The sequence below is a fragment of the Notolepis coatsorum genome, assembly GCF_963971535.1.
Source record: "Notolepis coatsorum genome assembly, chromosome: 17".
Taxonomy (NCBI): Eukaryota; Metazoa; Chordata; class Actinopteri; order Aulopiformes; family Paralepididae; genus Notolepis; species Notolepis coatsorum.
The window spans coordinates 28,861,488-28,876,487 of NC_140181.1; the positions used below are offsets into that span (position 1 = coordinate 28,861,488).

At 44.3% G+C, this 15,000-nt stretch overlaps 1 protein-coding gene across 1 annotated transcript in view; it reads right to left on the minus strand.

Annotated features, from left to right (window-relative positions):
• Window positions 1–15,000, minus strand: part of ccm2l (CCM2 like scaffold protein) — a gene marked incomplete at its 5' end in the record, with an annotated part of 29,771 nt that overhangs the window by 13,075 nt on the left and 1,696 nt on the right. Inside the window, 9 exon segments of the mRNA XM_084333395.1 lie at window positions 1–299; window positions 302–393; window positions 3,698–3,827; window positions 8,517–8,564; window positions 8,567–8,587; window positions 8,590–8,698; window positions 9,067–9,150; window positions 13,963–14,015; window positions 14,018–14,132. The exon segment at window positions 1–299 is cut by the window's left edge and continues 213 nt beyond it. Coding sequence (XP_084189521.1) covers window positions 1–299; window positions 302–393; window positions 3,698–3,827; window positions 8,517–8,564; window positions 8,567–8,587; window positions 8,590–8,698; window positions 9,067–9,150; window positions 13,963–14,015; window positions 14,018–14,132 — 951 coding nt within the window.

The window sequence follows — 15,000 nt, forward strand, 5'->3', positions numbered from 1 at the left end:
GCCACCTCCTCCTTGCCTCCTCTCCCAGCTCCCTCCTCCCCTGAATCGTTTCTCCCAGCTGCCCCCAGCTCCTCCACCGCCTACTCCCCCTACTCCTACGCCCCAGTTACCACTCGTGGGCCTCCCTGTGCGGTTCTCCCAGCTCCCTCCTGGTTTTCGGGTCTGCTGCCTCCTCTCCCAGCTCCCCCCTACTCTCTTCCTCTCCAGACTTCCACCACCTCCCCTTTCCCCCCCTCCTCCTCCCCCTCCTCCTCCCCCTCCTCCTCCTCCCCCCCCCTCCTCCTCCTCCTCCTCCTCCTCCCTCCTCCTCCTCCTCCTCGTTCGAGGTTCTGTGTCTTGTCGTGGTTGTTTCGGGACAGCGAGGGTCTCCAGTCCACGCCACAGATGGTGTGTCTGTGGAGCAGAGTTCAGAGGTAGTTTATCTCAATTTTTTTTTTTACCTTTATTTAACCAGGCAGGTCAATTAAGAACAAATTATTATTTACAATGATGGCCTGGCGAGAGGAAAAAAGGACCTCTCGAAGGGTAACAGGGAAACGGGGACAAAAATATCTTCTAGGAGAGAAACATCTCAACCTGAGTTTGTTGTAAGATTTCCTTATTCACCATGTTACAAAATATAACTAGAATACATTCGTTTGCATATCCCTTCAGACAGTGGTTGTCAACCTTTTTTGTGTCAACGACCCCCAAATTGATACACATGAGGCCAAAGACCCCCATTTTCTCAGGGACCTCCATCTGAGAAGACTTTGGTTGTTAGATATGATTATCGGGGGCAACAGTTGCTCAGGAGGTAGACTGGTTGTCTGATAATCGAACGGTTCCCGGTTAGATTGCGGCTCCTCCCGGCAGCATGTCAAAGTGTCCTTGAGTGAGACACCTAAGCCCTAACTGCTCCCGATGAGCAGATTGGCACCTTGCATGGTCGCCGTCGGTGTGTGAATGTGTGAGTGAATGGGTGAATGAGAGGAAGTTGTAGCACTTTGGATAAAAGATATATATAAATTATACCATTATAAATGCAGTCCATTTATGTCCAGAATTCCCTATGCTGTTGTAGGTGGGGACTCGGAGATTGGAACCTATGATCAGAATAGTCGTTCTCTTTGATTGGGTTTAACTTCTAGTGAATGAAACAGTGAAATTAAACTATTCCCCACTTTTCTGGGGACCTCCTGGGACCTCCTCAAGGACTCCTGGGACCTCCTCAAGGACTCCTGGGACCTCCTCAAGGACTCCTGGGACCTCCTCAAGGACTCCTGGGACCTCCTCAAGGACTCCTGGGACCTCCTCAAGGACTCCTGGGACCTCCTCAAGGACTCCTGGGACCTCCTCAAGTTCCCGGACTCCTCGTTGAGAACCACTGCCTTCTCAGACACACAATATACACCCCTACATACTCTCTAAGCGTTCCTTCTTAAAATCAGAATGTAGCTAGTGTGCAGTTTGCATACTAAACTTGACATTTCGATGTACAGTAAGTGATTTTAAAATTGGAGGCCCCTCGTCACTAGAGGCCCCAAATAATCTTTTTTTTAAAACTTTTATTTTTATTTCTTTTGGAGGTCCCTCGTCACTCGAGGCCTTTTGGAGGCCCCTCGTCACTAGAGGCCCCAAATTATAATTATTATTTTTTTTACTTTTATTTAATATTTTTTGAGGTCCCTCGTCACTAGATGCCCCAAATATTTGTTTCTTTTTTTTAAACTTTTATTTAAAAAGATTTTGGAGGCCCCTCGTCACTAGAGGCCCCACATTTTATTTAATTTTTTTTTCTTATTTTGGAGATCGATGTCATACTGTGACACTGAAATGAAAACATATTTCATCAACTAAAATATTTAGTCAACAAAAATATTTCATCAACTAAAATATACAGTACGTCACACCCTGCCGTCTGCAAGTGGCTAATCTTGGTTTTCCGTTTGAGGTAAAAACAGCAATAAAAAAAAAAACTCCACATCCCAGCCCCGACGCCTGAATACTTTTACCAACGGATTTCCAGTTCCGCGTTCGAGTTCTGCGCTCTGATTGGCCACTGACGTTTCTGGTAGCGCCAATCGTGTGACGCCTCTTTCTTTCACCGGTTAAGCTTAGGCACTCTTTCGAAGTTGGTTAAGGTTAGAGTTTGTCTTAGAGCAGGGCGATAGAACACCAGCCCTGATTCCATACTCTAACCTTAACCAACTTCGAAAGAGTTGCCTAAGAAACGTCAGTGGCCAATCAGATCGCACCAGAAACGTCAGTGGCCAATCAGATCGCAGAATGCAAACGCGGAACTGGAAATCCGTTGGTAAAAGAATAGACGCAGCCCCGACACGAATGAGGCAGATTGGGATCATTATTCATGACAGACAGCAGAGACACACCGGTGCTGATAGCGGATATCATCGAGCTCCCCCTAGTGACTAGGGGCCTCCAATACACACTAGTAAAAAAAATTAAAGAAATACGAAAAAAAATATATATATAATCAGATCCTCATCCAGCGTTTACTTTCACAGCATCTATAGTGACTACTAGTATCATCTCATCTCTTCTCTATCTATTTTTATAAAAAATTTTGTATTGCAAATAAAAATATGATTGATTGTTTGATAATGAGGGGTGAGAGACGTTGAGTCTACGTGACACTGACGTCCAGGTCCAGGGGTCACTGTCAGGTCAGGTCAGGTGACCACTGACCGCGAGAATTGCACTTGCAAGTTGATCAAGTAGGCTAAGACTCGAGTAGTACTGTATGATCATATGAGACTCAAAAAAGTTAAACGGTGGGAAAGCGGAGCTACTAAGTTAAAATCTAAACAGGAAAGGGACAGAAAGAGCGCGTTACTTCGGCAAAGCATACCGACTATCTCTACTTTTTTCACCCCGTCAGGTAAGGAGGAGGATAGCCCCCTGGCTAGCACTAGTAGTAGCAGCAACGTTAAAGAGGCTGAGCCAGGCGCCGCGGGCAGAGAGGACGAGAATGCTAACGTTATTATTATTGATGCTAGCGACAGAGAAGAGGCAGCGGCAGCCTCTAGTTCAGCCGGCCCACCACCACCAGTGGCTGCCACCTGTTCGCCCGCCGCATCTCCACAGCCCAGCCCCAACACCAACACGAATGACTCTGACTCTGAGGCAGACCGCGATGATGACAGCCCGCCGCCGGCGGTGCTTGAACATGAAAACCAGGAGGATTGGTTGGACAATGTTACGGATCCAGCTTTTTTTTTCTTTTTAAAGTGACATATAAAAACGCCACTGTGTGTGGGTGTGGGGGGGGGGCCTCCACAAGAATCTGGCTCGGGGGCCTCTGAATTGTTAATCTGGCCTTGACACACCATACAAATGTACCATGAACCTAGTCCCATTTTGAATATTGATACAATTAGATTTCCTCTATTACAATGCATGCATCCCCAAAGCAAAGTGACCTGATCTGTGGCATTTCTGAACGTATACTGTAGAAGCCTGTTAGATATCTTTATTCAGTCATTTTTGTCCAATGACCCCAAACTGATCAGTCTATTCAGTAAAAGTGATGAATTGGATCAGTACTCGGTTTTGGCCAACACTGAAGGTTTCTGGATCAGTAGCGGCAGTTCAAAAGTGGTATTGCTGCATTTCTAGAACTGATTGTCCACCAGCGGAAGCTGAAAGCCCTGATCCCCCGTCCACCATACATCCAGTCAGACTGAGTGGGTTTTACCTGCGTTCCATAGTGCCCCCTGCTGGTCGCGGGTCATCGTTGCTCATGGTTTGACGACGGCCCTCAATGCTGGTGGGCTTTTTCTTCTCCAGGCTGTCAAAGCCAGCCACCACTGTGTCCACATTCAGACCTGGGGACATGGACACAACACACACACAGCTGTGTCCACATTCAGACCTGGGGACATCGACACAACACACACACTCTATAGTTCCTATATTTCACATACTCTATGTTCCTTTTGAGCATTGGTTGTGCGCCTCAGAAATTAATGCTACGCTAATGCTACGCTAATGCAGTTAAGCTCATGAATGGTGGGGGCCAGGGTTGACAACCTTCTCACTACCAGGGACAAAAGGATACTATTTATTTTGGTGTGTTTTTCCTGTGCTGTCTGGTACTTTACCTCTTAATCAGTCTCTCTTCACAAGAAAAAAGTATTTATGTTGTATGTGTCTTGTACAATATTAACGGGTAAACCAGTCAACACAATGTTGAACTTGCCCCTTTTTAGACCATTTACCAACTACCAACTGGACCTCATTCTCGAACATCTTCTTAAATGTCTTCTTACGAACTTTGAAAGAAAGATCCCTGCCGGACTCATGAAAACCTATTGCTAGGTTTTAGTGAGTTTTTCCTTACCTTCCCGTGGGGTATGTCTGGGAGTGTTGCATTCAATTATTTTATTTATTTTAAAATGTTTGGACTTTATGGTGTTTTTGTTTTGTTCTTGATTTATTGTGATCTTTCTTCTTGACTTGTTTAAAGAAGATGTGTCCGGCCCATGGGGACATTAATGTGTGTTGTCGGGCCTTACAAATACATTTGATTTGATTTGATTTGATCACGGGTACCTCCCTGTCCTGGTTTACGTCGTACCTGACCAACAGGTGGCAGTATGTATCCCTCAGGGGTCCAGGTCGCGTCTATGCTTTAAGCAAGTGGCTTGTCCTTCCGCGTTCCTGTTTTGCGCTCTGATTGGCCACGCACGTTTCTGGTCATGTGACATGTGCGCCAATCGTGGGACGGCATGTTCTGCGCCTATTTCCGGGTCTAACAGCCTGCAAACGCCTAGTTTATCACTGGTTAAGCTTAGGCGACTCTTTCGCAGTTGGTTAAGGTTAGAGTTTGGAATCAGGGCAGGCGTTCTATCGTCATGCTCTAAGACAAACTCTAACCTTAACCAACTTCGAAAGAACGCCTAAGCTTAACCGTCCAAAAACTTGCCTTCCCACGATTGGCACACATGTCACATGACCAGAAACGTGCGTGGCCAATCAGAGCGCAAACGGGAACGCGGAAGGACAAGCCACTTGCTTAAAGTATAGAAGCGTCCAGGTCAGCCTCAGCACCTGTTATCCAGGGTGTTCCCCAGGGTTCGGTGCTACTGTAGGTCCGCAACTTTTTTCCATCTACCTCCTCCCACTCTGTGAGATTATAAGGAAACACAGCCTCCACTTTCATTCCTATGCAGATGACACGCAGCTCTATCTCCACACCAAACCCTCTGCTCCCCTCCCCCCTCACTGCCTGCCTCCAGGACATCAAAGCATGGATGACCGCCAATTTCCTCAAACTCAACAGCAACAAAACTGAACTCATAGTTGTAGCTTCCCCAGCCCTCCTACAAAAAATGTACCGCCTCGTCCTATCCATCGACGGCTACTCCATCTGCCCCTCCACGGAGGTAAGGAACCTGGGCGTAGTACTGGACTCAACCGCCTTCTTCCACCTCCGAAGCATAACACTAATCCATGCCTTCGTCACTTCCTGCCTTGACTATTGCAATGGAATAATTTTTGGTGCCTCCAAGAAGGCCCTGGACCGCTTGCAATACGTATAAAACACAGCTGTGAGGGTTCTCACGCGCACCAAACCTTGGCAAAATTCCAAAAACTGGTTCCCCGTCAACTACAAAATACCCTACTACAAGATCCTCCTCCTCACCTATAAATCACTGCATGGGTTGGCGCCATCCTACCTGACCGACCTTCTCCACCCCTACACTCCAGCAGCTGGCCTCCGCTCCTCCAACTCCAATCTCCTCACCATTCCCCGCACCAGGCGTTCCACACTGGAAGACTGAGCCTTCTCCGTAGCTGCCCCAAGGCTGTGGAAATCCCCACCATCCTAGGCTCTGACACCATCAATCTCTTCAAGATCTCAAAACCCACCTTTTCAAACTTGCCTTCTCGCAACACAGTGCTGCTCCCAAGTAGCCCACCCCCTTCACCCCCTCTCCCCCTGACTATTTTTTAAATGTATACAGTATATCATTTTTTTAAACTACTGATCCTGTTGTTTTTTTTCATTTTTTTTTGTTTCTTGCAAATGGACTGCACCGTGCTTCCTTTTCATTTTTATTTATTTAAAATGTTCTTGTTGTAACTATATATATATATATATATATATATATATATATATATATATATATATATATATATATATATATATATATATATATATATATATATATATATATATATATTATATATATATATATATTCATCTTTTTATATAGTTTATCTCAACTAGCTTTTTATGTAAAGTGTCCTTGAGTCCGAGAAAGGCTCTTCTCTCTTTAAATCAAATTTTCTATTATTATTATTATTATTATTATATGCGACTGATCAAAATTATATTTGATTCGATTAAAATGTATTGTCATTATACAGCACAAGTACAGTACAATGAAAATATGTTTGGCATCCAACCAGAGTGCAATGGTAATATACAGTACAATGTACAGGTGATTCAACAGGGTATAAAATGTATAAATTAGTACTACTGAGTAATAGTTCTAATCAGATGTATTACCAGAGTTGTGGTATTCATTTGTTCAGTGATACAGGTATAAAGACCATAGGCCAGCAGTAAGACTAGTAAGAGTAGGTAAGGGATATGTACAGATATATATAGTATCTACAGATATGTAAAAAGGATTATATGCATGTATGTACAGACAGATGTGGATAGATATATACCGTAAGAATAAATATATATATACGGCATATACAGCATTATTATACATGCTATCATACAAAGCATGGACTACTGCAACTCCCTCCTCACTGGTATCACCTCCCGCTCCCTCCATAAACTGCAAATGGTCCAAAATTCAGCCGCCCGCCTCCTCACCAACACCCGGTCCCGCGAACACATCACTCCTGTCCTCCACTCCCTCCACTGGCTCCCGATCAAACACCACATAAACTTTAAAACACTACTCCTCACCTTCAAAGCCCTCCACTGCCTGGCCCCCCCCTACCTGACTGATCTCCTTCTTCCCTACCGCCCCACCCGTTCCCTCCGGTCCTCCTCCACTGCCTCCACTGTCCCGACATCCAAGCTTAAAAACTTCGGAGATCGGGCCTTCTCTCGTACTGCACCCCGACTCTGGAACTCCCTCCCCCAGTCCATCAGAGACTCCCCTACACTCTCCACCTTCAAAGCTCGCCTCAAAACCCACCTGTTCTCCCTTGCCTTCAACCCCCCCCACCCTTAAACCCCCCCTTCCCCTCCAACCTGATTGATGTCTGTCTCCAGTCTTTTTTGTGCTATCATGCTGTCTCCCCTGTTCCCCCCATGGTCTCATGTTCCTTTTGTTTTTGTTTCTTTGTTGTTTCTTTGTTTTGGTTTCTTTGCTTTTGTTTCTTTGTTTGTACTCTTGCTCCCGACTACTGTCAGCGACTTTGGGTTATTGAGAAGCGCTATATAAATTAAATGAATTATTATTATTATTATTATACAGAAAATCATTGAGTCAAAGCGGTCGCGGTACTGGCGCTCCCTCCTCATCGCATGATCAGCAATATTTTCCAGCAGTAGTAGATATGCCAAATTGTGTGTGTAGGCCTAGGGTGCAGACTTGACCTTTTTAAAATAGCACGATTTATCACTGATTATTAGATGGCATGGTTCAATTTGGTTCATGGTTCATGATTTATGTTCAAATCCACCTGCAAGTTCACACAATCACCAATGATTTCTCACAAATGAAGCCCTTACGAACACGTTAAAAGATCTGTACAAATTCTGGCCTATCTACGACTGCTTTTTCAAATGTTTAAATCCTGTTCTTAGCTAAGAAAGACTCCAAGATAAGAAACCATTCACGAATGCCAGCATCTTCCCGGGAACTTTGTAAATTAAGAAGATTTGTTTCTCATAACCACATTCAGGAATGAGGTCCAATGGTCTGAACTGAACAATGAACTTGTCAGCGTAGTTGTCAAAGCAGAATCTCCTACTTATATGACTCGTCAAAGTTCTAATTCCTTTTATAGACAATCACTCCAAATCAGCAGGGAAGGGGTGCAGAAACAGCTGTTTGCTCTCTCCCCAGTGTTTCCCCTACAGTTTAAACATTCAGCATACAGCGTTGTCCATGGTTCTGAAACAACAGCACACTACAGTATCTCACCTCACCTCTCCTCTCTCCTCCTCTCCCCTCCTTTCATCTCCCCTCTCCTCTCCTCACCTCTCCTCTCTCCTCCGCTCCCCTCCTTTCATCTCCCCTCTCCTCACCTCTCCTCTCCTTATCACAGAGAAGTTGGCAGTCAATATATGGGACAAGGGAAGTTCTGTATGGATGTCCCAGCTAATAGGAAACAGTTGGCACCCCTAGTGCCCTAGTATATCAGGATTTGACAGGCAGGTCAGTAGCAGATGCCGAACAAACAACAACAGTGGCAGACAGGAAGATATTTTGATGATTCTGCCCTGATCTGCATTATGTGAATAACGGCACTCGTGTTGCAGGCGCTTATCTATGCATCCATGATGTTGTTGACAACGAATATATGAAGCACCTCACCTGTCTTGAGCACCAAGAGGTGCAGTGCATCATCTCTCAGGTAGGAGCAGCAGCGATCTCATGGGTGGGATCCTCAGCAGCAGTTTCTCATTGTCCCTCCATGTTAACAGCAGACAGCGAGCAGACAGACTCAGAATACAGTCCTGATCCACACTGGTCTTCAGTGGCAACACCTTCAACTGCTGCTGAGAGAGAGAGAGAGAGATAGAGAGAGAGAGAGAGAGAGATAGAGAGAGAGAGAGAGAGAGAGAGATGAGAGAGAGAGAGAGACGAGAGAGAGAGAGAGAGAGAGAGAGAGAGAGAGAGAGAGAGAGGGAGAGATTGGCTATGGTGAGAAGTCTCACTTGAGAGAGGAGGCAGCGACAGAGAAAGGTGATGGGAGAGGGGGGAGAGAGAGAGAGAGTGTGGGGGAGAGAGATGGGGGTTAATGAGATAGGAGAGAGATAGGGAAAGAGGGGAGAGTGAGGGAGAGAGAGATGAAGACAAAGAGAGAGAGGGTGAGATAAATGAGAGGAGAAAGACAGTAGGTAATAGGTAATTGACTACTAACCCTTGCGGTGTCCAGCAGTTGCAGCAGCTCGTCTCGACTGGAGGGGTTTAGAGAACATGACACCCATGTCAGGTGACCCAGGAACTAGAAAGAGAAAGGTCAGAGGTCAAGTTCATGTCACAAGTTTATGATCACAGTCAAGTAGTTACACAATGTTGTGTTTTAATTAAATGTCCCACAAGTCACTGGAGTTACTGTCCAGTTACTCCAGTACATGCCTACTACACCTGGGCATCCTTGAACTTTTGATGGGCTTTGAATAGACTTCAGTTCTGTGTTCACAGTACTCTGTCTTCCATATTGGCTTCCAAAACTCGCAGAAACTATTTGAACTCACAGATGCTATGAAAGTGGGAATAATTCCAGATTTATTTAGCTCTCTCTCTTCTCTTCTCTTCTCTTCTCTTCTCTTCTCTTCTCTTCTCTTCTCTTCTCTTCTCTTCTCTTCTCTTCTCTTCTCTTCTCTTCTCTTCTCTTCTCTTCTCTTCCTCTTCTCTTCTCTTCTCTTCTCTTCTCTTCTCTTCTCTTCTCTTCTCTTCTCTTCCCTTCTCTTCTCCTCTCTTCTCTTCTCTTCTCTTCTTCTTCTCTTCTCTTCTCTTCTCTTCTCTTCTCTTCTCATCTCTTCTCTTCTCTTCTCTTCTCTTCTCTTCTCTTCTCTTCTCTTCTCTCTCTTCTCTTCTCTTCTCTTCCCTTCCCTTCCCTTCCCTTCCCGTCCCTTCCCTTCCCTTCCCTTCCCTGCCCTTCCCTTCCCTTCCTTCCCTTCCCTTCCCTTCCCTTCCCTTCCCTTCCTTCCCTTCCCTTCCCTTCCCTTCCCTTCCTTCCCTTCTCCTCTCCTCTCCTCTCCTCTCCTCTTCTCTTCAATTATCTTCACTTCTCTTTCTATGGTTTAGTACTACCTTGACTTCCTTTAACCTATACTCTGCTTTATTCTATGAAGTCCTATGAGGTTCTCTTGTACCTTGAGGTTCACTCTATTTACAATAATAGGTTCTATAATGTTTGTCTATTTACCTTGTGTTTCTCGGCAACAAGAACACTGCCAGCTTTGCCGCTTTTGTAATTCCATTTCCCATTATGGGCGTGTGTGACACAGTGTCTAGAAAAAGATACATAAGCCTTCCATGTCGACGAAAAGCTGATCTGCCACTAATTCTTTTTTTGATACAAGGAACTAAGCAGTTTTCTAAACGGTTTTCTTGTTTATAAACATACAGCGTTCGAGCAATACCTGCTGAATCACGTGAGTATAATGGAGGCTCTATGGAGAAACCATGGCACTGCCCTGACTAAAAGTATAATGGAGGCTCTATGGAGAAACCATGGCACTGCCCTGACTAAAAGTATAATCGAGGCTCTATGGAGAAACCATGGCACTGCCCTGACTAAAAGTATAATGGAGGCTCTATGGAGAAACCATGGCACTGCCCTGACTAAAAGTATAACGGAGGCTCTATGGAGAAACCATGGCACTGCCCTGACTAAAAGTATAATGGAGGCTCTATGGAGAAACCATGGCACTGTCCTGACTAAAAGTATAATGGAGGCTCTATGGAGAAACCATGGCACTGCCCTGACTAAAAGTATAATGGAGCTCTGTGATGTACGTGGGTTGGTCATTATCATTATTACTGTATTTGGAAGACCATGTGAACATCAGATTAGTATCATGAGTATGGGTTATGTTATTCCTGGTTGTGTGATGTGTCATCTTCTAATCCTGCTTCTTTTCTCTTTTCCCAGATACCTCTCATCCTCCTGATTGAGCTGATTGCACCTGCTTGGTTACACCTGTGGGCAGTCAGTTGGATGAGTGGATATAACCTGGAAGATGGCACACACACGAGGCGCCTCATTCTGTCAATTGCTAGCGACTAGAGAGGAGTGAGGTTGCCATGGTTAACCACGGTTGTGTTTATATATATATATTGTTGACCTATGTGCCACTTCTCTAGCTGGGTGAGTGTTATCTTGTTGGCCTCTGTGCCTGTTCCCACTGAGTGTGGACTGATATTTCATTGCCCTTTGTGCTGTTGTGTCATTCAAGTAGAGCTGTGTATATATATATATGTTGGTGGGCTGTAGGCCATGGCCACCTTATTTACATGTCTTGTTTGTTCTCCATTACCTTTTCCCCTTTGGGTGTGCGTGGGTTGAAATCCCCACCGATGACATCCCCTTTTTCCTTTGGGAAAAGGGCCGTGGGTTGAAACCCCCACCATACAATAAAATCTAATTTACCATTTGACAACGTCTCTGTTTACTATCTGCCTACCCGGGACTGTTTGAGAAGCATTTTTCTACTGAGGGGGTTGTTTTTTGCTCATGTAACACCTGCCCAGATTACTATCTTGTATGGTCAATAGACCTCTGTACATGACATGGGGGGCTCGTTAAGTTTGCGCAATTGTATGGTTCCTTGTTGGTAAAATAACGGGGTGACTTGTCGATTGAAGCATGTCAGGTGTAATAAGATAGCGTTTTCTAAATTGGTATTGGTAGGGGTCCGTGCACAGTTGATTGATGTAAACCATTATTGTTGTGATGCTCTTAACCATTCAACATAGGGGTTGATGTTGGAGTGCGAACACCATTGAGCAATTTGCGTATGGTTGACCGTGTGGGCCCAAAATAGGGGCATGTGGTCTATATGGAGTGTGATTTCTTTTATTTTTGTTCTGTTGGTACTAATCGGATGTTGGTTGATAATGGGTGATAATGTTTTGCTAACCCTGCGGGTTCGCTCTTATGGGGGGAGGTGTGATGTACGTGGGTTGGTCATTATCATTATTACTGTATTTGGAAGACCATGTGAACATCAGATTAGTATCATGAGTATGGGTTATGTTATTCCTGGTTGTGTGATGTGTCATCTTCTAATCCTGTTTCTTTTCTCTTTTCCCAGATACCTCTCATCCTCCTGATTGAGCTGATTGCACCTGCTTGGTTACACCTGTGGGCAGTCAGTTGGATGAGTGGATATAACCTGGAAGATGGCACACACACGAGGCGCCTCATTCTGTCAATTGCTAGCGACTAGAGAGGAGTGAGGTTGCCATGGTTAACCACGGTTGTGTTTATATATATATATTGTTGACCTATGTGCCACTTCTCTAGCTGGGTGAGTGTTATCTTGTTGGCCTCTGTGCCTGTTCCCACTGAGTGTGGACTGATATTTCATTGCCCTTTGTGCTGTTGTGTCATTCAAGTAGAGCTGTGTATATATATATGTTGGTGGGCTGTAGGCCATGGCCACCTTATTTACATGTCTTGTTTGTTCTCCATTACCTTTTCCCTTTGGGTGTGCGTGGGTTGAAATCCCCACCGATGACATCCCCTTTTTCCTTTGGGAAAAGGGCCGTGGGTTGAAACCCCCACCATACAATAAAATCTAATTTACCATTTGACAACGTCTCTGTTTACTATCTGCCTACCCGGGACTGTTTGAGAAGCATTTTTCTACTGAGGGGGTTGTTTTTTGCTCATGTAACACCTGCCCAGATTACTATCTTGTATGGTCAATAGACCTCTGTACATGACAAGCTCTATGGAGAAACCATGGCACTGCCCTGACTAAAAGTATAATGGAGGCTCTATGGAGAAACCATGGCACTGCCCTGACTAAAAGTATAATGGATGCTCTATGGAGGAACCATGGCACTGCCCTGACTAAAAGTATAATGGAGGCTCTATGGAGAAACCATGGCACTGCCCTGACTAAAAGTATAATGGATGCTCTATGGAGAAACCATGGCACTGCCCTGACTAAAAGTATAATGGAGGCTCTATGGAGAAACCATGGCACTGCCCTGACAAAAAGTATAATGGAGGCTCTATGAAGAAACCATGGCACTGCCCTGACTAAAAGTATAATGGAGGCTCTATGGAGAAACCATGGCACTGCCCTGACTAAAGTATAATGGAGGCTCTATGGAGAAACCATGGCACTGTCCTGACAAAAATTATAATGGAGGCTCTATGGAGAAACCATGGCACTCCCAAATTAAAACGATTTTGCCAAATCAGCATGGTCTTTCATCTTTTACATATCTAGCTTTGGCATGGATTGATTGTTTAGATTGCATGGTTAACAAATGCAAATATATTGTTGTCTGTCAGGTTGTTCTGACCAGGATTACATTCCTTTTGGCCTCCTTGATGTGCATGCACACTGAGGGCAGGATCCACAAAGAATGGATTGCACGTGCTAATTGCACCCTTACTTACAATTAATTATGAATTGAAAATGGGGGACCCTGATGTAAACAAGACGAAAGTCTTTCTCTGGTCTGCATCCCCTTAACAATTGTGTGTATTGAGCCGTACTGTATTGTACCCATTCTGCAATCTGTTAATACAATTTTCAATCGATCAATCACCTGCGCCGTGCACCGTGCAATCCATTCTTCGTGGATCCCGCCCTGAGTCTGACATTCAAAAGAAACCCATCTAGATGTATTAATTATTCGGTTGTGCAATATTCTAGCTAGCATCTTTATCACGAAATTCAGCAACCGGAATAGAAGAAAATATTCTCCAATAAAGGAAGATAATGCATTAAAAGAAGTGGGCGGGACTTTTATATAAACGTGCTAACACTTGCTGCATGGGTCTCAGACACACTTGTTTTGCGCTGGATCTACAGGTCTGAAAAACTTACATTTAATGTTAAAATGTTCGGAACACCTTCAGCTTGTAATAGAAGGTTGAACATTTACATTGATTTCTTTAGTAAAGAAAATAAATGGCCACATTGGGTAAAAACCTCTACATCTCTCATTGGGATGAATGGAGCCTGTGCTGCTCTAGTCTCCTCCCAATGTGAGGGCAGTACACCGACCAATGACACACCTTGTATAGCTCATGTGATACATTACAGGAAGTGAACGACTTCTATACCTTGACCTCCTTCTCGATGTAGTCAAAGATGAGTCTCTCCGGGTGGATCAGAAGTCGGGGGGGTAGAGAGGGACTGTGTGGAGCGGTCTGCGGCAAACATTACCTCTCTCTACCTGCTTACGTCCTGACTTAGAAAACACCAAGCGCTTTATAGGAGAAACAAAACCACCCTGCAGAGAGAGAGAGAGAGAGAGAGAGAGAGAGAGAGAGAGAGAGCGAGAGAGAGAGAGAGAGAGAGAGGGAGAGAGCGATAGAGAGAGAAGAGAGAGACAGAGAGCGATAGAGAGAGAAGAGAGAGACATAGAGCGATAGAGAGAGAAGAGAGAGAGAGAGAGAGAGAGAGAGAGAGAGAGAGAGAGAGAGAGAGAGAGAGAGAGAGAGAGAGAGAGAGAGAGAGAGAGAGAGAGAGAGAGACTTTATACGATCTTTGTTTACATACTGTGAAATGTTTGTAAAAGGAGTGAACCAGATCCTGGATTTTGAGTTATGACACATATTTAGTTACAAATGCGTTATATCTACAATTCAAATCTGTAAGTGACATTTAAATGTTCTCACATATTCATCAACATTTATTTAACAGACAAATATAATGGTCAGGATGGAATGATATTTCTATATACAGGAGAAAGACTGCTGAGAAGAAAACAGCAAAGAGCCACTTCTCTCCCAGAGGCTGACACTGTATTATGTACCTGCATTCACCGCATTCAGCTGTGTGTGTATTTGTGTGTGTGTCTGTGTAAATGGTAAATTAACTGCATTTATATAACAGCTTTCATCCAAAGCGCTTTACAATTTATGCCTCACATTCAACCATTCACACACTGATGGCGGAGTCAACCATGCAAGGTAGGGATGTCCGATATTATCGGCCGACCAATATTATCGGCCGATATCGGCAGTAAAATGTGATATCGGAAAATATCGGTATCGGTTTAAAAAAAGAAAAAAACAATAACAATATTTGTTATATATATATCCAGTGAAATTATTAGTTACCTGAAATTATTCAGTTTTTTGGGGGGGGAAACCCTG